The sequence below is a fragment of the Petromyzon marinus genome, chromosome 22, assembly GCF_048934315.1.
Source record: "Petromyzon marinus isolate PM22_M1 ecotype Great Lakes invasive population chromosome 22, UKy_Petmar_22M1.pri1.0, whole genome shotgun sequence".
Classification (NCBI taxonomy): domain Eukaryota; kingdom Metazoa; phylum Chordata; class Hyperoartia; order Petromyzontiformes; family Petromyzontidae; genus Petromyzon; species Petromyzon marinus.
The window spans coordinates 11,568,864-11,592,815 of record NC_133688.1 but is presented as its reverse complement, the minus strand read 5'-3'; the positions used below and the strand labels follow the sequence as shown (position 1 = coordinate 11,592,815).

The following is a 23,952-nucleotide window of genomic DNA, read 5'->3' as shown; positions in this document are numbered from 1 at the left end:
ACCAACACACACACACAACTGGGATTTGGAACTCAGAACCTTCCAATTGCCAGCCAGCCAGTCAGTGAGTGAGTCTCGCCGCAGTGAGGCCACGGCCGCGTGCGTGCACCCACGGACTTGCAGCCGCGCAGACACCGCATGCGGCGAGCGACTTTGCGACAGATACACGGGCGGGCGGCTACGGCATCGTGAGGTCTCTCGGCGCGGGCAACGCGTGACACCCGCACCGCCCGCCTGCCGGCTGGCGCCCGCGCGTGTTTACTGCCCTAATAATACGAGCGCCGGGCTTCTGATTACAAGAGCACATGCCGATACAAACCTGCCCAGGGTGGGTGGCGGTCACGCATTCGTCTGCATTTAGAGCGCGCGTGCGTGCGCACGTTCTTGTACGCGTAAAGTCATTTGGCTTCATGTTAGAGTGTCAAAATTCAGAGATACACATTTTTTTATATTCGCGGCTGTCGTAATAACAGTTGTTTGCACGGAACCCGCTACGTAGGTATACCTGCGAGCACAGATATGTCTGCATAAATGCTCAGTGTGCGAGCGCGGCAGAATATCCACCTCCGCGGTGAGGGATAGCCGAAGGATGACCTCTGTGGTAGAATATGGGTTGTAGGATTGGTAAGACGCAGGATATGAGCGGAGGATAGCCTCCGTTATAAATACCAGCGTTCTCTCGTTATTCGCGAGGGATACATCCCGGAGATGCTCATTTTTTTAATGAATTTCTTTCATAAATGCATAAATAAGCGATTAAATACGTGACAATTCTCTCACATCACTTTAACTGAGCACTTGCATCTCACTCTCTCTGCACTTCGTATCGAGTTCTAGATGCGATTCGTGGATCGCCAAAATCGCGGATAGCAAGTTCGTGAATAACGAGTGAATACTGTACGCGCACGTGTGCCAGCGTGCTAACTGGACGACAAAGCGGTAAGCTGGAACAATCCAAACGTAGTTTTCCAGATTGAGCTGCGCGTTTAGGAGCTCACCTTTTCTTCAGATTTTTTCCACGCGCTACTGCTGCAGGCATCTTCACGAGTTGAATTCGGTATCCTAGCCGAGTGCTCGTACTTTTCTAATGATCGGATTGCATTCCGATCGATCAGCGTTAGACAGACACTAAATGTGTTCCAGAGTTAAGTCGTAAAATCGGTTTACATTGGGTTCGATCGTCGTAGTTATAAGTGAAATGTTTTCACCTTTAGCCCTTCACCATCCGACAGCGCCAGTCACGTCGTGACGCTATGGGCAAACGTGCCAACTGATTTGGTTTGTCCATTGCGGCAACTTGATTTGACTGACTCCGTCAGTGGAGGGTTGTTATAAGTTTAAAAAAAAGAACATCCGACCTCCACAGTGATATTAACCCCAAAAGAAACTAATACGAAATCGCGATGCTGGTCATGAAAGCCTACGTGTAAAATGTTAAAGATGTGTTTAATATGCATACTTGGGCCTCTTAAAAGAAAACAGGTTCTACTATATATACAATTCCTGTTTGTGTCTATTCACTACCTGTTATATACGTAACAATAATACTTTTTATTCATCAAAAAACCTCACTGAGTCTCAAGGCCCATTTACAGGTGACCGTTGCCCTGGGGTGTTTGGCCAATGCCACCGGTATGCGTTTATCATGTATGACAGGCATGTACTTTAAACAGGATTAATTATCCATAATAGAGGTTTTTAGGTTAGATAGCGTAAATATGTGTCGTTAAAACCCGCCACCACCCGACACAGCTAAATAGTAAGGGTTGTCACGTAAATAGAACATGCCAATTCGTCACTAGTACAGCACACCGGTGTGTTGGAGAGCCAAGCCACAACATTTACCAACTCTATTATGGATGATATTGGTCGCGAAAGCCTACATGTTAAAAAGGATTAATTGTATTAACATTCAACCCACATGTGCACAACGTCATATACAAACCCCCATCGATGCGTACAAGGTGATCTTCAGTCCCACACATAAACATGTATTGAATGCAATTGAGCTCTCGCATGGCGAAAGGGCATTTTACTTTCATATAGAATACATTGACTCTTTACATGGTCAACCTTAAACACTGAGACGGCGAATCTCACTGCACTTACATGGTTAAAGCACGTATACGACATGATAAGCAATACACTTATAGGAGTATACAATGAATGTGCAGGCATACACTCGAGCCGAGAATACGCATTGCAAGATATACATAACCCTCACGGAGGGGGGGGGGGGGGTGTAGTGGCTGCGCTACGAAAGTAGCGATCTCAATTCAAGTCCCCCAGCACGGCCAAAACATCAGCGACAAGCGGCATCTGAACCGGTCCTGCCTCCTCGTCCCACCTCATCGAGCCGCACTGACAAGCGTGGTGAAGTATGGACAAGCGTGGGTGGAGCACAGCTGAACCACGTGACGAGCGGCGCGGCGCGGAAAGGGCCTTATTCCAGCGGCGGATTGACAAGGGGGCTGTCAATTATGCGACGTGACGACACGACAAGTATTCAGACCCCACAAAAAAGCGTGCGACATGATGATCACCAGCATCGTCGTGGAGCACACAAATAACAATACGTCTTCCTTCGCTTATACGTCTCTCCACCATGACAAAAAGACATGAAAGTATTTATTTCACAACATTTCGGCCCAACGGCTAACCATCGAGCAAAGACGGTCACTCTGCATTGCGCGCTTTCAGAAGGCGCTTCGGTGGCAGCTGGGACGTTCTTCCTTTCCGGTATGAGGAAGCCACTGGAGCTGTGCCCTTTTAAATCGTCTAGATTTAAAATCGACTTCTTTAGAACTGCTTTTTGTGTGTTTACTTTGTTGCCCTTCGCACCGCGCCTGCGATCGGCGCGGTTGGCTACGTACGGTGGGCGAAATAAATTCATCATACGCGCATACGGCCGTCTGGGAGTGCATCATTTTTTTTATCAGCATTGATTGAGCAGAAGCAAAATTCTGGAAACTCAGTCGCACAATCTGTACGCGGGCTTGGATGTATGGCCCAACGTGTCCGTTGGCAAAATCATGACGCCGCAAACAGATCCGTTGATTGAAAAACCACGCAGAGGCCGCCGCTTGTTGGACGACGAAATGCAATCAGAATGCTCGGGTCAAGGAACGAGAATATGGCAACGAGAGATCACGTGACTTTAGCGAAAGAACCAAGAATATAGAGATCACGTTGTTTCATGACAGACGTTGTTATTGACACGCTCTGCTGTATTATACATGCGATAGATACAAAATAGACGAAATCTCACATTTCGCCAATAACACTGTGGCCTTAAAAGATAAAAAAAAAATGTTTTATAAGAGACAACGTTACGGGCAAGTGCCCTTCATCATTGCATTACTTGATATGGTGCCTACGAGAAATGTTATTCTCTTAAGGCCACGATGTTATTGACTTCTGTATTGTGTCTATTTGTTATGCATGCTCGTGCGCCACTGCCAACATCGCAGCTTCGGCAGGCAACACGTTTTTATTTTGAACACAAACACAATTAGAGCGCTCTAGAAGGTAATCGCCGCTACACTCTAGACAACAACACGTGCCGTTTGACAACTAAACACAATAGTATTGTATACAATGCAATAATGTTATTGTATTGTAACCCAATGCGTAACCGAATCGCTACCCTTAGATAAATCCCACTTAGAATTATACTTTAACGAATCAGTTACACTACCCTACTCGATTGCCAATGCAATTAAACCATCCATATATCTTAACCGATGCTATTAACGCAACACACCATTTCCATTTTATTTATCATCTACAAAGCCACACAATTGGATATTCAATCCAGAGCGCAGTAATAACACACAGACATATATTAAATCATATACAGTGCGCATGTGTGTCTATGCAGGGTCTCACATATCATACATTCAACCTAGCTAACCCAGTATGCATAGGATGTTGGCTCAACGTTGCATGTTTACTGGGTATGGCCTAGCAGAGCCCCATGTGTGCGTATTGCCCACAGACTTTGCATACGGGACTAGCACATTGTATCAACGCATGTTATGTATACATTGTGTCGTGTATTGCATATAAAATCAACATGCATGCGTTAAGGATGCAGCGTATTACGTGCACACGCACTAGATATGAGGACAACGTATACATAGATCACATCATGTATATAACGCATACCATATTAGGTCAACATTCCACATATTAGGTCAACATTCTACATATATAACGACAAATAATTAAGATGTCTTCCTTTTAATTAAGAACAGAGTGTATTAAGCACATTTTGTATACATTATATATTACATTAGGTATATAATACAAAAGTATACAGTGCATGGTATAGACTATTGCGTATACACTACACAAACATTGTATTGATACCGTTTGTATACAACATTGTATATCACATCACGTCTACACTTTAGACATACGAGTACAACGTGTCAGTGCACCCCAGGTATATACCGTATTGTACTGCCATGTGCACACACGTACACGACACACCAGTAGTACACACCATGCATATGTGATGCAGCGTTAGCCTCTGCATAAGAGGAGCGATACAGACTCAGCTATCACAGTCGGCGTTAATACGCTGTACGCCTTGTAGTGTATAATGTATCGCCCCTCTACGTTGCGAGGCACGACAGCGTACTTGGCGCTACAGGAGAATGCTGCTGCTGGGATTGCCCTTGAATCAATGCGCTACGACACAGCGGTAACGTCGCAGTGTCTTGGTGTCCCATGCACAGGGGCCACAGCAGCAGCCCCACTCTATCCGTGCGTCCCATCTCTCAGCCACCCACCAGCCACACCTAACACAGTGCATGTGTGGGTCTCTGTGTGTGTGCATGTGTGGGTCTCTATGTGTGTGCGCGTGTGTGTCTCTATGTGTGTGTGTGTCTCTATGTGTGTGCGTGTGTGGGTCTCTATGTGTGTGTGTGGGTCTCTATGTGTGTGTGTGTGTGGGTCTCTATGTGTGTGCATGTGTGGGTCTCTATGCGTGTGTGTGGGTCTCTATGTGTGTGTGGGTCTCTATGTGTGTGTGTGGGTTTCTATGTGTGTGCATGTGTGGGTCTCCATGTGTGTGTGTGTGGGTCTCTATGTGTGTGTGTGTGTGGGTCTCTATGTGCATGTGTGGGTCTCTATGTGTGTGCGTGGGTCTCTATGTGTGTGTGGGTCTCTGTGTGTGCATGTGTGGGTCTCTATGTGTGTGCGTGTGTGGGTCTCTATGTGTGCGTGTGTGGGTCTCTATGTGTGTGTGTGGGCCTCTATGTGTGTGTGTGTGGGTCTCTATGTGTGTGCATGTGTGGGTCTCTATGTGTGTGTGTGGGTCTCTATGTGTGTGTGTGTGGGTCTCTATGTGTGTGCATGTGTGGGTCTCTATGTGTGTGCATGTGTGGGTCTCTATGTGTGTGTGTGGGTCTCTATGTGTGTGCATGTGTGGGTCTCTATGTGTGTGCGTGTGTGGGTCTCTATGTGTCTGTGTGTGGGGAGCGGTGGTGTAGCAGTTAGCGCTCCGAACCTGGTGACCCGAGTTCGATTCCCGCGGCAGGATCACCAAACAATTTGTACGTTGGTTGCGCAAAAGATTAATAAATTATTCACATCATAATTATTACAATTTGATGTTTAAATATATTCGTGCCATTGCGCGGACAGCAGTTGTGTGACGTCCCCGGTCTTACTTAATAATAGGTGCTCGCTAACAATGCTTGCCTCCTACGTGTCTGTATAGCTAAACGTGGGATTTTTACATTGAGCGCATGTACCGTGTGTATGTAATGTGCGTATGCAATGTGCGTATTTATTGTGCGTTCCTGCCGATTACAAAATATATGGGCGGGACAGGAAGTCGAGTATAAAGTCAGCTCTCTAATGAAGATTGATAATTGTGATAGATTGATTAAATATCTTGGAGAAATCAAATGAGCTGTGAAGCTCTTTTTCACACAGATGTCCAGTAGGGGTGGCTCAGAAAGTTAAAAAACGCTCTGGAAGTTGATTGGTTTCACTCACACGAGGCAGGGCTCATCCCAAAGTTCCAAATGTCTTCAAATCTCGCGGCAAGTAAACATTTACAAACACAGTGCCCATTACCCATCATCAGCGAACCTGAGCGATTCGCTGCCCGTGGAGTGTGCCGCAAAAGCTGATAAAAAGCTGGCAAAAACCCTCTTCTAGGTGAACTGTGTATAAAGTCATTTGTCAACTCACTGCTGAATTAAGGCCACCGGAAAACAATTATATAATAACATCTATATTTAGTTTTTTTTAAGATACAAACCTATTCTGATAGGAAGCAGTGAGGTTCGTATACACACATCAAATATTCATACGCACACACTGATCATTAATTTAGCATAACTAATGTATTCCGATGCGTCGCTATAAATCGACACGAGCCTGCCCCAGTTGCCAACCTACTGTAGGTGCACTCACAATAGGCCAACTCTTTATTTTACTCGGCATCTTTGCCGTCGAGTCTCAAGACTCGTTTTCAAGGGGAGCCCTGCTCGAGTAGTTTGTCCAATTCCTTAACGAGCAAATTCTGCGAGCGGCAGCAGCCCGGAGTGCCTGGGGAGCCCCACACGTACGAGGGGGGAAAACGATCAAAATATATATGCTGTCAAAATATATATGCCGTCAAACTAGCACCAACTCCTATGAATATAGTTGTTGTTGTTGTTAAATTATGGGGATACACAAGCGTGAACGGATCGATCTAAAAGCGGAACAAGATCTGAAAAGTGGGCACTAACCCACGGAGATATCCATGGCTGGGAACCGAGACAGAAATGGAGGAGAACGCGGATCGGTTACCAAATGGAAATGAGGCATCGCCGCATCGGCTGTCGAGGACAAAATAATTGGGGTTGGCCAGGGTGGGCCACTTCGCCAGAACCCCAAGGCCCTACGACCCAGTGGACGAGACTGGCGGCGGAACGGCAGCCAGCGCAACGGGAGAGGGCCACGGCTGCAGGAAAACGGTACCACCGCGAGATCGTCGGGGGGGGGTCACGTGCACGGAGGGAGAAGATACAACGGGAGATTGATCCGTGGCATCGCTTGCGGAGGCCTTCATCCAGCAGTGGATAAAACTGGATGATTATTTTGAATATGCTATAGGTGTCGACGAGTGTGTGCGCGCACACACACACACACGTGCTTCACCGTGCATAATATAAGTATACCACAGAGCAAGCTGGTCTTAACGTAACTACATATGCTGCTCCCGCTTTGTCAGATATTATGTAGCACTGTTATTTATAGAATGCAAGATCCGTGGGCTGCAAGTCTAAGTTATTCTGGTAGCATAGAGTTTATTGTATATATTATTCTTGCCTATAGCCAAGTGCAGTGGATAGCTTTGATAATGTTTTCCGTAAAGACGGGTTATCTGAATGAATAGTAGACACCAACTCTCATGCCCGTATATTACATGTTTTATTATGAGTCTCGCATAGAAATCTGATGATACATTACGTACGTGTATACATACAGATTGCGTCCATACATCACATTCGCATTGCACGTACATTATTCTACCCTTACACACACAAGTGCGGCATTGCGCACACACATTACATACATAACACATACACATTACTAATTACTACATACACAGCTACAGGACTATTATACAAGACGTATACATACACTATACACGTGATATAAATACAATTATTATTTCATATAAACCTATTTTCAATCCGCTGCTGCATGAATGAAGGCCTCGTCACCATCACGAGGGTGGGTTGGTTGACCATACTTCACCACGCTGGTCCATGCGAATTAGCAAAGGGGCAGGGTGGGGAACACATTACAGGCTCAACGATCACTCGCCACTGATGTTAGCCGTGGGCGGGGGTGTGGGGGAGGAATCTAACTCAGGTGGCCGGATCACTGCACCACCGTCCCTCCGCGTTACGCGTGCGTGTCGGTTGAACTTCTTTCGCCCCGTACGTAGCCGACCATGTTAATTGGAGGTACGGCGGGGGGGGGGGGAAGTACAACAAACTAAACACAAAACGCAGTTCTAAAGAAATGAATTTGTCAATTGAGATTTTAAAGTGCACAGGCTCGAGTGGCTTCCTAATAACGGAAGCGAGAGCGTTCCAGACGGCCGCAAAAGCGCATCTGAAAGCGCCGCGCGATGCGGTGACCGCCGTCTTTGTTCGGTGGCGAGAAGCCGAAAGCCACCGCCGCCGCTGCAGCAGCAGCAGCAGCAGCAAGGATGACGACCGGAGCTCGCGTGACGACGGTCTCCGCTCCTCGAACGAGATCGGCGAGGTATTGTGGTTCATTTGTGGCATCACTTTGCGTGCAATGACCACGACGTCACACAATGCAGCCCTTTCGGCAACCAGAAGGACCGATGCGCGCGCACGGCTCTGGTTGCGGATCGTGGCGTGCCAAAGCCGCCGCCGCCGCCGCAAGGCATCCACTTGCAACACCCCCCCCCACCCCATCCACCCCCGGGCTGCCCGTGTTATAAAGCGCTGAAATCATTATTGTACTCGCACATGCTAACGCCATAACGTTAATAATACATGCCGTTATTGATATTCGCCGCGGTACACGGCGCGACCGACCCAGAGAGTGCGCGGCGCGCGCTCACGCGCTTGCGTTGCGAGAAGAAGAGTCGCCGCGAGCGAAATGAAAAGCCGTGAAGATAAAGCGAAGCGCGCATTGGTGGTGGTGTTGTTGTTGGTGGTGGTGGTGGTGGCGGCAGCGGCGGGAGGCTCTTGCGACGAGTCTGCTGCGTTGGCTGGCGGACGATTGACGCGTCGAGTCAAGCGCACCGCGCACGACGAGAACGAGAACGAGCCACCGCCCCCCCCACCTCCTCCTCGCGGCGTTCGAGCCTCGTCGATACACCGGCCGGAATGCAAAACAAAATAAACCTGTGCATAGAATGAGTGTAAGTCATCGCAAGCGGTGGGGTAACGGTGAGCACGCAACGCTGTTCTACGACGCCGGCGACCCCAGTTCGATTCCCACTCAAGGCCATCAACACCGGTGACAATCATTATCTGAACCTCAAGTTGAGTACCCGGTGCGGTGTGTGTAGTAAACATCGCCACTGGGGAGACAAAGGCGGTCGGGCGTGGTGCTGGCCACCCACCCCCTCGTGTGCCATGCCGGCCTTCGTAGGTGCTACTCGCTAACAGCACTTGCCCCAAAAGTCTGTTAAGGCTACACGGGGGATCTTTGCCTTTGTATAATGATGAGCGCAGTTTGAACAAAAAACACGCATCACGTATTCTCAGAGCGCCAACTACTAACTATGCCTTTTTTAATTTACGGGAGATACTCTAATTGTATGAAGCGCTTTGCAAGTAATTCGCAAGTGTACGCGGTTGTATAATCCTGTTGTATAATAGTAAATCATGAAGCTCCTCTCTTGGCAAAGTGAAGGAAACGAAACCGGCCAGACAGATGAACTGATTATCATATTCTTGGTTCTTTCGGTAAAGTCACCACGTAGAAGGGAAACAATAAAATAATACAAATATAAAACAATAACATTCTGTAATATTCTTGGTTCTTTCGGTAAAGTCACCACGTAGAAGGGAAACAATAAAATAATAAAAATAAAAAAACAATAAAATTCTCACGACGTTTCGACTGCAACACAAGCAATCATCATCAGGTGTGAAAACCACAACAAGAAAATTTTAACTTATTATCCCCTAGATCGACTCGGCCCAAAACGAGAGAAGTCTGTGCGGTGTGCCAACACAAACTCATTAAATATCTCTTGTAATATATATTTTTCTTTCTAAGTCCACGGTGTTATTGTGGAATGTGTTTTGTGATGTTGTTGTTTGTGTTGTTACAATCCTCCTCCCCCCCCCCAAAAAAAACGCAGTCGCAGCATCACAACAACAAAGATCCCCCGTGTAACCTTACCAGACTGTTGGGGCAAGTGCTGTTAGCGAGCACCTATGAAGGCCGGCACGGCGCACGAGTCGGTGGGTGGCCAGCACCACGCCCGGCCGCCTTTGTCTCCCCAGTCACGATGTTTACACACCGCACCAGGTACTCATTCGAGGCCGAGTCGACCCAGGGGAGACCCATGACCGGTTCAGATAATCGTCACTGGTGTTGGTGGAGTCGAACCCGGGTGGCTACACAACCGGCACCAACACCACCAACAACAACAAACAACAACAACCACCACTACCGCCTCGAATGACATCATCAGTCACTCCGCAGCGACGTCGCCAGATTGTTAAATGAGTTTCCCTCTTCCCCTCTCTCCTCTCTTTCTCTCCCCTCGCCGTCTCTCACTTCGTCGGTGTAGTCGTTTCGTTACGTTCCGGGAGACGGTGGTGATGATGGTGGTGGTGGTGATGATGATGGTGGTGATGATGATGGTGGTGGTGATGATGATGGTGGTGGTGGTGGTGATGATGATAGTGGTGGTGGTGATGATGGTGGTGGTGGTGATGATGGCGGTGATGATGGTGGTGGTGGTGGTGATGATGGCGGTGATGATGGTGGTGGTGATGATGGTGGTGGTGATGATGATGATGGTGGTGATGATGATGATGGTGGTGGTGATGGTGGTAATAATGATGGTGGTGGTGATGATGATGGTGGTGGTGATGATGATTGTGGTGGTGGTGATGATGATGATGGTGGTGGTGGTGGTGATGATGATGATGGTGGTGATGATGATGGTGGTGATGATGGTGGTGGTGATGATGATGATGGTGGTGGTGGTGGTGATGATGGTGGTGGTGATGATGATGGTGGTGGTGATGATGGCGGTGGTGATGATGGCGGTGATGGTGGTGGTGATGATGATGGTGGTGGTGGTAATGATGGTGGTGATGGCGGTGATGATGGTGGTGGTGGTGATGATGATGGTGGTGGTGATGATGATGGTGGTGGTGGTGATGATGATGGTGGTGGTGTTGATGATGGTGGTGGTGATGATGGTGGTGATGGTGGTGGTGATGATGATGATGATGGTGGTGGTGATGATGGTGGTAATGATGGCGGTGATAATGATGATGATGGTGGTGGTGATGGTGGTGTGTCACGAGTCGTGGTGTGTGGTGGTTACTTTGGTTTCCCGTGCCTCGGTGTCTGCCCGCAAGCGAAGCCCGTTCAGAGTTTTAATTTTTGGGGGGTTTTCTCTCGCGTAAAAGAATCACTGTGAATATACTCGTCGTGTAACGTGAGCACGTGCACGCGTGTTTGTATGCAGAAGACAGGAGCCCTGTATGTTAGGAACAGCACTGTGTCGGGCAGACACAATTCCGCACAGAGTGCACGTGGCGCCACCACGGCGCTCGTGCCAGGCTAGGTGCACATTAGAAAACCACGTGGATTTGGCGAAGTCTGCTATCCCCCCCACCCTCCCAACCCTGGCAGGTGGCCACGGACCAGACCCAGAGATGTTGTTATTATAATCCATATTAAATGAGCTTGGAAGTTCTATACACACACACATATCATACATACATCGTTCCTGCATGGTTATTACTCGGTTTACACTCGGTATACAGTCGCCTTGTTTCACGTGCGAGTTGTGGTACGTGAGTTGGTCAGCACGCCGAGCCTACGAAACCCGGACACACCGCAGTTCGATACCCCGGTCATCCCAGGCGATTGCCATCACGATCATCATCATCATGATCATCATCATGATGATGGTGGTCATCGTCGTCGTCGGCAAACAGAGTAATTCGTCTTTCGGTAGATCGTGACTAGAGCTGAACGATTAATCGATTTAAAATCGAAATCGCAATTTGACACAATGCGATTAGCAAATCACAAAGGCTGAGATTTTTTTGCGATTTGAAAAGTCCTATTTACTTTCTTATTGGAATTGATTTATTTTGTATTTATTATAACTTCATTTACTAAACTTAACAATTGTTCTATGTTTGATTGTTTTATTTCAATGAAAACATTTGAATAAATGCACGTTGGAAGCAATTAATATCTTTTAAGTTCTCATCCTTGCATTAGAATATATAGAGAAGAGCAGTTCATATGTCGATGGGATCACGTGGTAAATGCTCCATCACGTGTTATAAATCGATTACACAGTGAATATTGAACAGAAGCTTGACGTTAAAAAAATGTTAATCGCAAATCAAATCGCAATCGATCGATCAGCAAAATCGCAATATGATTATTTCCCCCCCCCCAAATCGTTCATCCCCTACACGTGACGCTGCAGCCAGCCGGTATAAAGCGGCCGAGAGGCCACGTGCGTTCAGCGCACGAAGAGGAAGACCCCCCCACACCACACAACTCTCACCAGCACGGCGCACGTGGATGTTGTTGGGGTTGCCCAACACACAAAACCGCCCCCCCCCCACCACCACGCCTTTGTCTCCGCGCCGGTGCCGATGTTTTAAATAAGTAATATTTTTTTTAAACGTATTTTTTTAACACGCTTTAATGAAATGTACCGTACTAGTAATGGAAGGACTCCAGGAAGTGGTCCCGAAGGTTGCCACAACGTAAGGGCCCGTGGTGATTTACAGCCAACGTCAGTTGAGCGTGGACAATTAGACCTAAGCCGAAACATAACATTTAAATAAGGAACGTTTAAATGTCTTTTTTATGATAGAATATAGTATTGTCATCAGTATGACTTAAGTATACCAAGTTTGCAGTCGATACCACATTGGGAAGTGGGTACAAATGGAGTTGCAAGATTTGATCATACAACAACAACAGACAGAGTTAGTTAAATAAAAGCGTGTAGTAATAATAATTATAATAAAAAAGACACCGTGCTGGGGCACCACTCAAAACGATTTACGGCCGAGTAAACCTACGGGCGGAAGGGGTCCCAGGGCTTCGGTGTCAGAAGTTGGTCAGCACCCCCCCCCCCCCCAAACCTGTTGGTCGTGAGCGGGCATCCAACTCGGGGTTTGCACGACGCAGCCGCTCCCCGCACGTGCAATAAAGCATATCGTGTCAGGGTTGAACCCGTGCATAACAGTGTGTAATTAGAACGGGGTGTTTAGCAGTCGTGTGAAGGTGATTATTAGTGTTATTATCTTTACACGGGATGCGTTTAAACGACGCGGTGCGTAATGCTCACAGGTATCGTTACGAGACCGCGTTAATCCCTCTGTCTGAACTCTGCAGAAGCGTTTGTTTAGGCGGACTGAAGATGCAACGTGCAATGCGGAGCGCACTTGCGCGATTCATAGTCCCCTTACTTACGTCTCAATATATATAGACAAATATACACGCAACATTGAACTAACGGGGCGCATTGCAAATGCACTGCACAAGTGGAGTGACGCGCCTTTAAAAGTAGCGCGCACTAATCGCGAATACGACGATAAGTAACACGAGAGAGTGAGTATTCGGTTTGCAATTATAAGAGGCCGGATTCGCAACTGCGAGATCTGATCGTTCGAGTAACTCCTTACAGACGCATTGTCGCAATTCGCCGAATAGTAACCCCGTAAAAGCGTGCGTGTATGTGTGTGTGTGTGTAGTTCACAGAATTAATAATGCTCGCAATATTAATACTTGCGGAATGTCTCCCTCCACCTCCACCACCCCCGAAGCATTCTGTCACTCCAAAGTCAATGTGGAAGGTTTTGGCAGCACAACAAGTAGGTTCTGTGCCGATGCGTGCAGATTGTATTGTGTTTGTTACGCGCTTAGGTTTTCTCATACACTAAGGAATCATAATTTTTAAATAATAATAATTAATACGCTGTTGGGCAAACACATCGATGCAGGATCCTCATGACAAGTCTTGAGTCGACAAAGACAAAACCCCACCACGTTCCGAACATCCCAAACTTAGCTATGAACGTTGCTCTTTCTCGTATGCTGCTCTTGCAATTAAATCTAAAATTATCTTGACCATATCGTTTGTATTACTACACATATCTTGTTTATACTTAAAGACCTACCGTGCTCATAATTGACACTATATTTATTTTTTATTCATCATAGTTTGTGCTAACGCATACCCACACACCGCATTATACATTCCTCACCCACATTCTGTTGGGACATAATAAGCTCCACATCCCAAACAAAGCAACAACATAAACGGGCTCCGACCCTAAAGCGCAGTGACCGAATGGCTCAGGTCACAACAACAACACACAATTGGGCATTGGCGGCCCTAGGAATCTAACTCATTGCACGCGTGTGCATGGGGGGGAGGGGGGGTCAGCGGAGAGATTGGAACAAAAATAACCAATCGGTTGCTTAGAACTATTCGGCGATGATGATGATGTGGATTAAGCTGTGATAGCAGGGAGTGGTGCACAAGCACAGGTAATAAAAAAAAACACCCAACAACATTCTGACAATAGCACTGTGGCCTATGAAAACGAAGAATGTGTAGCCCAAGAGAGGACGCCGACCTTTCCGCCACGGTAGACTAGAGCGTCCGTGGTTGGCACACCTTCATACGAGGCACACCGAATGAATCTACGACGACGATTGCCGCCACGCTTCCAAGTTATCATCCTCCCATGTGCAGGCAACGCAATACAGTCGTACGTATAGGTAGCGCTAATACACGGCGTCGCATTTGTATTGCGGTGCGACGCAATGCGGTGGTGGGTGAGGTCACAGTGGTGGTGGCGCAGTTGTTGGCGCACGGCATTACGAATCTCGGGCGAGTGCAGATAAATTTTCCGGCCACGGCCAAAATCAGTGGCGCTTGCTACGTGAACCGGTTGTCAGGCATTCGTCTTCACCAACGTACACTGGCAAAGCGCCGCCAAGTACAGCCAAATAACCGCGAGGATGCCCCCTTCATCCGGCAGTGGATTGACAAAGTGCGGTAAATTATAAATGTTTAATTTATCACATTATTGTTGGTGAGCATCTTAATGTTCAGTTACAGAATGTATACGATTACTATTGTGTGTATTGCATGCGTGCATTAGCAATGCGTGCTCCCTTGCCAATCCCTTGGCCTGGGTATAGACCACGTGCAATCGCACCTCTCTCGATAGCGATGTCATCACCGTCAGTCGAGATCTAGCCTCTGTTGGATGAAGGCCTTTCCCCACAAGTCGTCGCCGTCTTTCGTGGTTCATGCGATGCAAACAAAACAAAACATACATCTTGCTCGCCGTACATTCCAGACGATCTCATCGCTGCATCTCCTCGGCGGACGCTCTTTCGGGCTTCCCTTCCTTTGGCTGCCACTCCGTCGCTGGTCTCGACCGACCAGCGGTCAACATGCTCTCTTCGTCACGTTGTCCTGCCCCAAGCTTATTTCACTTTCCCTGACAGTCAATAGGCAGATCTCCAAATTTTGTTTATGTCACTAAAAATAAGAATATTAATGTTATTTATTTATACAATAACTTTAGTCGAGTCTCAATAATTGTTTCCAGGAGCGATATTTGGCCAGATATTTTTTTTTTATCATTAGTTGTTTGGTTCCCTTTTGGGAGCGATGCTCACGACGATGAGAAAAAGGAGATAACCACTCAAGGTTCCACACAGACGGATTCACCAACCCACTGGGCTCTCAGACCATTAGCCGCGATCACATCGCAGCTCGGCTGCGAGTTTCACGAATCTCTTCGTGATCCACCAACCCTTGCCTCCACACATCGCTTGTATCACGGAAGTGACGTGATTACGAGATTGCTGTATGTGTCATCCAGTGCGCACCGACAGATAAGTCGTGGCTGAACGATTGATGTAAATTCTAATGGTGTTCTCGAAGCGTTAGAAATAATCAATCGCGCACAGATACGGCCGTGAGCCCTATTGCTTAGAACTAGAAACATCTGAAATGCTACATTACCTTGCCCTCCCCCACCCAAATAATATAGAGCTTCTAAATTGATTGGGTACACCCATATTCTTTAATATTGCTTCAAGCCTTGTGCTGAACACTTACAAATGGTTTGCTGCATTGGTGCACAAGCGCAATTAACGAGAATATATATTCAATACACTGGTCAATAACACGGTGGCCTTAATAGGGAAAAATATATAATAGTGGACATTTTGGGCAATTGTTTGTGCGCTAAAAAAAAGAACCATTGCCCGAAATGTCGCCCATTATACTTTTTTTTCAAAATCCTTTTGAACAACGATGTAATGCATCACCAAATTTAAATCCGAGGGCCATGTAGTATTCGCGCCATTCTAACAGCGCGACGCATTCACGAAGGCGCTGCGTTTCGCGGGACGTGGTCTGCAATAGTTGCGCAGTCGGCGTGGGGCGATGTCGCTTCACGTGGCTTCACCCAATCGGGTAATTTGCGAGTAATTCTCAACATTCGGACACTTTTTCGACGACGACCGTCGCCCGCACGCGTGCCCAACCGAGCCTGCGACCCGACTGGACATCTGTGAAAAAGAGCTTTATGGCTCATCGGATTCCTCCGGTATAAATAAATATTCGGATTCTGATATTCGGATCCGAGTTTTTTATTCTTTCAAATAACGTCACGGGATATTTAATACGAACCGCAGCGTTAACCAGGAATATAAACCGCAGTATTAACCAGGACGGCCGTTCGTCCTTGAACCGCAACGAGCGGCCACATCACCGCCAATGTAATGCGCTTGACCCTTGTGACCTGGACACAACATGCCATATCATCTGGCCTTAATTTCGGTAAGAGGACGCGGCTTCGACTTCGCCTAAATGTTGCGATTATTATGGATGCATCGCTCTAACGTGACCGTAACATTGTCACGCGGAGATCGCCTCCGAGAAATATGTGCGGTCAAGTCTTCTTTTAAACTATATCTTTACAAATTTAATTGAAGGCCGCAAGACATTGTAAGCATTATAACTGCACTTGCTTTAAGAAGTGTTGCACACGTGCATAGATACGACTGTGCAATCACTATGCAGCGCTTTGTTAATCCATTACCGGATGAATGCCTCCCCTAGCACCGTATTAGTCTTGCCACGGGTTTTTTTTACCATACTTCACCACACTGGTCAATGCGGATCTGTGAAGGGGGTGCGTGCGTTCAGATATCCCTCGTCACTGATGTTTGCTAGGGCTGAGACTCGAACTCAGGTTGATGGGGTTCATAGCGGAGCGCGCTAACCACTGCGCCACTACTCCACTCCATTTCACGTAGGCGCGCGAGAGATTAGTATTGGGTGTTTTAGTAGAATTTAAATGATCACCATGCTGTGTGTGTGCGTGTGAGCGCGTGCCTCGCCATTTACTTGTGCCTAGTTTTCGTGGCGTTTGTGAATTATTAATCTCTCGCGGAACTTAATGAGTCAATTACGCAATCGAAACTTATCACGAGTTCGCGTAAACGATGCCATACCCCCCCCCCCCCCAGTTTACTTTACGTGCACGCTACTACGAACTCACCCAACCGCGGGTCGAGCCTTATCCACTTGGTGACTAACTCCGCTTAGATCAACGTGCGGTGCGTGAAGTCCTATCGCACTAAATTACGCACGCCCGGTACGCAGGCGAGTGTTGTGCACACAGATGTATATCGATCGGCGCGCTCGTCATACGCTACCGTACACGTACTTGGGCAGGCGAAGTTCAATTGCCACGATGAACCAATGTTGTCTGCCCTGCGTGTGTTAAACTTCTTTCGCACGGTACGCTGCCAACAGCCGCCATATGGGCTTTGTTTATGAGCGTATGCACGAGCACACAACAATTTGGGTTTGGGATACCGATTTTGTCATTCTACCAAGAAGCAAGGACTGTGTGGACGACGACTGGGTTAGCAACTCGTAGCAATGAACGCCAAGTCAATATTGTAACGTAGCAGTGATTCACTGGGCCATTGCAAGCATTCACTCACAACCTTATAGGTATGTGTCGAATCGTATCATCATTGCATGCAATACGCTGCATTAACAAAACGTCACGAGTACACGGATCAGAATATCCCGTGCGATATTATCTGCAGAAACGCATCGGGCACGCGTAAACACATTCGTGCATTTACAAAACACATTACTAGATCTGGTATAGGAGTACTGTATAGCTGCGTGGTGTGTGTGTGTATACGTTGAGACGGAGCTCCAGGGTGTACGGAATCACAGCACGGGGGCAGTCCCTTTACCAAATCACGGAAGTTCACAGAAATTATAAATTTAGGCTCGCGTCGTTTTGTTGAATGTCAAGACAATGGAAGTCTGTGCCGTGGCTATTGTTTGCGCCTGCATTGTTAATGTTGTGTAATTTCATTGTTAATGTTGTGTACTTCCATTGTTAATATTGTGTAATTGCGTTATTAATGTTGTGTAATTCCATTGTTAATATTGTGTAATTCCATTGTTAATGTTGTGTAATTCCATTGTTAATATTGTGTAATTGCGTTGTTAATATTGTGTAATTGCGTTACCGTGGAATTACCCCCCACTCACCATACACACACACAATAAGCCGATAACACAAACCATACGTTACGCTGTGGCCTGTATATGCACACAAATACAACTATGTGCATAGTATATACACTACGCGGAAATGTGTGTACTGTATATACAAACACGCATGTGCATTGTTACACTTCCAGGTGTAGAAACTAAAACACATAATTGTGTGTATATATATACGCACACACACACGTACGCTATGCACAAGCAACTCGCACAATGTACAGCCAAATCCAACATCCCCCCAAACATCGTGAGCAAAACGACGACTTTGCACAACTTCTGTGCGAAGTTGACGGAGACCTCTCTAGACGAGGACGACGTCTCGCGCTCATCATCAGCCCCCCCCCCCAAGTCTCTTGCTGCTGCTGCTGCACCACCAGAGGTGAGCCCCCCCGAGTTTCCATGAACTTAGCACGGCCGAACTCTTCACGGGCTCCGCCTGTGTGTGTGTATAGAGTGGGGAGCGGTGGTGTAGCGGTTAGCGCGCAATCGAACCCGGCGACCCGGGTTCGATTGCCGCTCACGTCCAACATCAGTGACGAGTATCTGAAGCGGTCCCGGGCTTCCCCTAGGTCGACTCAGCCTCAAATGAGTACTTGGTGCGGTGAGTAAACATCGCCACTAGGGAGACAAAGGCGGTCGGGCGTGGTGCTGGCCACCCACCCCCTCGTGTACCTTTCCGGCCTTCATAGGTGCTCGCTAACAGCACTTGCCCCCTACAGTCTGTTAAGGCTATACGGGGGATCTCTGTCTTTGTGTATATATATACACAACGTGCAGAGAGCATAGCCATTTTTACGAATGTTGTCCCCCGTACATTGCTCGTTCAACTCTTGCCGTGTGCCACGAAGACAACAGAACCCCCCACCCCCCCCCCCTTAGTAGACCGTAAGGAGCACGTGCTCGTAGCGAGCATCGCTACGAGCACGCACACACAAATACACCAACACACACGTTCAATGTGCAAGTAGCAGGTAGAGACGAGACACCTCGGTATGTTGTACAGCGTGGCGTGGCTACGGGCTTCCCCTCTAGGTCGACTCGGCCTCGAATTACTGCCCGGTGCGATGTGTCAATATCGTCACTGGGGAGACAAAGGTGGCCGGGCGCGGTGCTTGGTCCACCCACCTCCTCTCGTGTGCCATGCCGGCCTTCCTAGGGTGCTCGCTAACAGCACTTGCCCCAAGTCTATTAAGGCTACACGGGTGATCTTTGCCTTTTTGTGTACATTATAGGAGAATGCTTGGGCAATGTTTCATCTTATTTATAATAGGCAGGAATGGCTAGCGTTCGTATTCATGCGCTGCAATTACACTGCTACGGATAATAATGATAACAACAATAATATTTGCAGCTCTTTGTGAAAGCCGCTGCTAGATTAAGGCTTCCCCCACGGCGTGTGGGGTCACGTGGGGTTGTTTGACCATACTTCACCACACTTGGTCAATGAGCGTCAGCGATACAATATTATGCATTGTATCAGCACAATATATGGCGCAATAACCCGGCTGGGCGTATTATCGTGTGCGACTGCAGCTGATGATGTAAATAGTGCAAAATAAATTGATTTTATTTTATATTCAAATAATGACACTGTAACGTGCGCTATATAAGCGTTCAATAAAATACGAGACATTTATTTTCACCTAAGCAATTGATGTTATACAATAACACATTGGGTTATTGTATACACATATGGTGCACGGCAAGACAAAGATCTATCTCCCCGTGTAGCCTTAACAGACTGTTGGGGCAAGTGCCGTGAGCGAGCAGCAGCACCTATGAAGGCCACTGGCACTGTGGCGCACGAGGGGGTGCCGTGGCCTGCACCACGCCCGACCGCCTTTGTCTCCCCGGTGGCGATGTTCACTGCACACCGCAACGGGTCACTCTTTTAACGCGGAGTTGGCTCAGGAACCGGTTTCAGATAATCGTCACCTGGGGATTGGCCGTGAGCGGGAATCGACCTCGGGACTCCGGGTTCGTAGCGCAGCGTAGCGCGCTAACCGCAGCGCCACCGCTCCCCCCGCGTGGCAAGAAGACACTGGGCCCGCTCCACGCGTGTTGCACGCGAAGTCGTCACAACGCGCACCCAAACAATTTACACAATTTAAACACGGGGACGGTATTAGTTTCGTCACCAGATACGCTTTACATACGTACATATATACACACAATGTGTGTGTGTGTATATACACACACACACACATTGTGTATTTATATACACACACATTGTGTGTGTATTTATATACATACATTATGAGAGTAATAGTTTACCGAGTAAAGCCTCATTGAGTCTCAAGACTTCCTTGCACGGGAGTGCCCGCCGCTTATTATACTTTAAACACACACTCCTCAGACTAATTTACTTAAAGTAGCTCTCTACAGAAGCACGCGTGCTGTGTTTAAATCCGCGTTTTTCCAAAACTAGCAACAAAACGGGTCTCATCAGGTGGCGGGCCTCATCCAGTTTGCGTAAATTCCACATTCCCATGACGGGTCCCAGTCTATCCACATGACTACCACTTTCGATAGAAAAAAAAACTGGACAATGAGACTACACGTGCAGGTAGAGTTGGTGGGTTCTGAGTGCGCCACTCGATCGGAAGGAAGGCTGGGAGTTCAAACCTCGGTCGCGCGGGTCGACTCAGCCCATCATCATCGCTCCGGGGTTGATAAATCGAGCACCACCTTGTGGAAAGCCAACGGTGGTTGACCCATGGAAGACACAACAAGGGAACGTGAAATTTCCACCCGCTGGCTCAGGGTTGCCAACGGAGTTGAGAGACACTTAAGACCGACTCAACATTTAACCACACGCGCGCATGTACACACACACACTCTCTCAAACGCTAATACCACATACATACATATGTGTGTGTGTGTGCGCGCGGTTAACCACTCAACAACTGTTACAGCTCTTATTGCAAACTAGAGCATCTCACCTGGCTTGGGCTTCGTCTAAGCTCTGGTCCGTGATGGTCATGATCTGTTGCAGGATGTCGCCGATGTCCTGTTTGCCGCCTCCGCCTCCTCCACCGTCCACCCCATCCGGAGGCCCCATGTGCGGGTGACCCATGCCTACGGCGCCCGACAAGGCGCCCATGCCTACGCCGATGTGGCTCTGCAAGAGTCGACCTTGCTCGTCCATCATTTGGAACCCCGCAATGATTTTTTTTTTAAAACCGCGACCTGGGCGAATTGAAGTGGCGCGAGATCCGCCCCTGTTGTGCCCGCGCAGTCGAAGTGGTGGACGGGGGCTCGCTTGCCGCTTGCTTTGCGAGAGCTTCGTAGCAAATTAAGAGTAAAAGGGTTCCCCCGCTCGTCTCTTTGGGGCTACGGCTGCCGTGCGCTGTTGTAGGTTATCCGACAGATACACGCACACAGTCTCTCCCACCCCCCCCTCCTCTCCCGATTGCACTGTATACAGCTGGTGATGTGAAGAAACCTGTCTTTGGTAGGAGCACAAAGAAGCTTCTCCGCCCGCCAGTCGATAGCTAAAAAGCCCCCCCCCCACCCCGGCGTAGGAACACAGCGCCGACTTGAAACGCTACGGGACGTGGATGCGCGCTGTCCGTCTTCGTGGCCCGCCTCCGTCGTTCACCGCTCTCGCGTGCTCTGTGCGCCCACGCTGCGCCGCGCCGAGTGTCAGCTCGGGTGGCTTTTTTTCTCTCTCTCTCTTATTTCACTCCCCCTTTATCCTCCACTCCTCCTCCTCCCCACCACCACCACCACAGTCGCCTGCTACCCCCTCTTCGTCGTTCTTCCAAACCCAAACTCCCCCCAGTGTTCAAGGGATATAAAGGCGGGCGTGCGGGCGTGCGGGCCCTTGGCTCAGCAAACTTGACCGAGGTAGTATTTGCAATCCACCATGGGCAGCACTACTAACCACCACCACCACCAACCACACTGCCTCTCTTCGCTGTGTCCCCCCCCCCCTCTGTTCTCTCTGCTTTACTCCCAGTACAACCCATCATCAAACCAAGCCGGGGCTCACAAGCCAATGGCACGTGGCTTGCACATCGCGAGCTCCGCCTGCCGCCCGGTGTGATTGGACGGAGACGCGCATTGATTGAATGGTGTCCTTTATATAGCTAAGCGAAAAGCCCGTCCACATTAGCTCCGTGTGGTTTTTTTTGTGTGCCTGTTCGGGGCTGTGTTGTGGATTACGCTTTGTGTAGGCCATTGCACATTCCATGGCATTTTCTTGCCCCAGTGTTTTCTGATTTTTCAATGGAGAAACTGGGTTACATGTTGAATGTAAAACAAATATATGCATTTAACTTGCAGTAAAATCCTAAATAAAACGTTAGCTACTGACTACTAATTGTACCGTGTTAAACTTACTCCATGTTATCACAAATTTCAGTAATTAAAATTTGTTCACATCTTATAAATATGTATTTCGACATGTCTATTTTCAAACATGAGCTTTGTTAGAAATTGTTATATATTCAAAAGAAGTATACCACAATGGTAATATGCTTTAACATTTAATCCTAAAATGTGGAAACCATACCCTTGGACAATATTAAGCCATAAACATTCCTATTCATGTTTAACTGCATGTGCATTCTCAGTTCAAGAGCTAAAATCATACGGACTGCCGATAACCAAATGAACGCCAACACGCTCATTTATATCTTAACCGTGCATGAAAAGCATTGGCAAGTTTCATTCATTTCCAGGAAGATTTCCTTTGGGATGTTGGGCCAATATATTTGATTTTGTTCAAGTATTTTTTGTGTACGTGTGTTAGGAAACACGCACACTCCACTCCACATTGTTACGGGCGCCACGGTGGCTAGGATATGTTAACTGCCTCGCCTGGTATACAGGAATATCGTGGGTTCGATCACGACCCTGACGCCTGCTGTATATTTGGAGTTTTCATGTCCTCTTTCCCCGTGGTCGCGTGGATTTTTTTCCGAGTCCTCCGGTTTTTTCCCCTCCATTTTCAGAAATGTGCGTTTAGAGCATTTGGCTGCTATACATTTCCACATGATAAGCCACTTCGTTGAGCTATCATTTGTGGCCAGGTCGCTTCTGAAAAAGATCTATATAGCTCAGTGGGCCTTACCTGGTTAAATAAAATAAAACTAGTATTGTAGTTTATTTATTTATTCATAACCCTGCTCGGCTATTCTGTGTCTGAGACACCACCGCCTTGTAACACGCTCGCTCCACACGTGCATGCAGTCTCACGCGCGCTATCTCCTGCGTGATACAGATGTCTTGTGACCTCCAATTAATTGACCCCTAACATTTTACATTCCTTTGCATGTTCATTTCTGTTTTAAATAAACGACACTTTTAAAATAAACAAATTAAATTGTAGTAATTAAATGGGGGTCCCGTGACATCTGGGCTACGCTGTACATTGGCGTGTTCGTCACAACTCATAACCCTGAACAGTTTACTGATCCGAGTTCGCCAGCAGCGACTGTGAACAAGATCTCCACCTATAAAACGCAGAATCTGTAAACTTACTGTTGACAGTGCATGTGAAAACTGCGCTCTATATTAAAACTTCGCGTGAACACACGGAACGGGACCATAACAAATACAGGGAGGGTCCTATTTTTGAGGTTTTCTTTATAGAT

General features: G+C 47.6%; 1 protein-coding gene across 5 annotated transcripts in view; it reads right to left on the bottom strand.

Moving 5' to 3' along the window:
• Nucleotides 1–22,296, bottom strand: part of LOC116945009 (pre-B-cell leukemia transcription factor 1-like) — a 235,145-nt gene extending 212,849 nt beyond the window's left edge. Inside the window, exons 1-2 of one of the 5 annotated variants that reach the window (XM_032959053.2) lie at nucleotides 21,295–22,296; nucleotides 20,978–21,040 (exon numbers count right to left, since the gene is read on the bottom strand). In XM_032959053.2, coding sequence (XP_032814944.1) covers nucleotides 20,978–21,040; nucleotides 21,295–21,503 — 272 coding nt within the window. In that variant the 5' untranslated portion in view covers nucleotides 21,504–22,296. The remainder of the gene's footprint in view (nucleotides 1–20,977; nucleotides 21,041–21,294) is intronic. The other 4 variants (XM_032959049.2, XM_032959050.2, XM_032959051.2 and 1 more) reach the window with 4 other exon arrangements.
• Nucleotides 22,297–23,952: the final 1,656 nt, after the last annotated feature.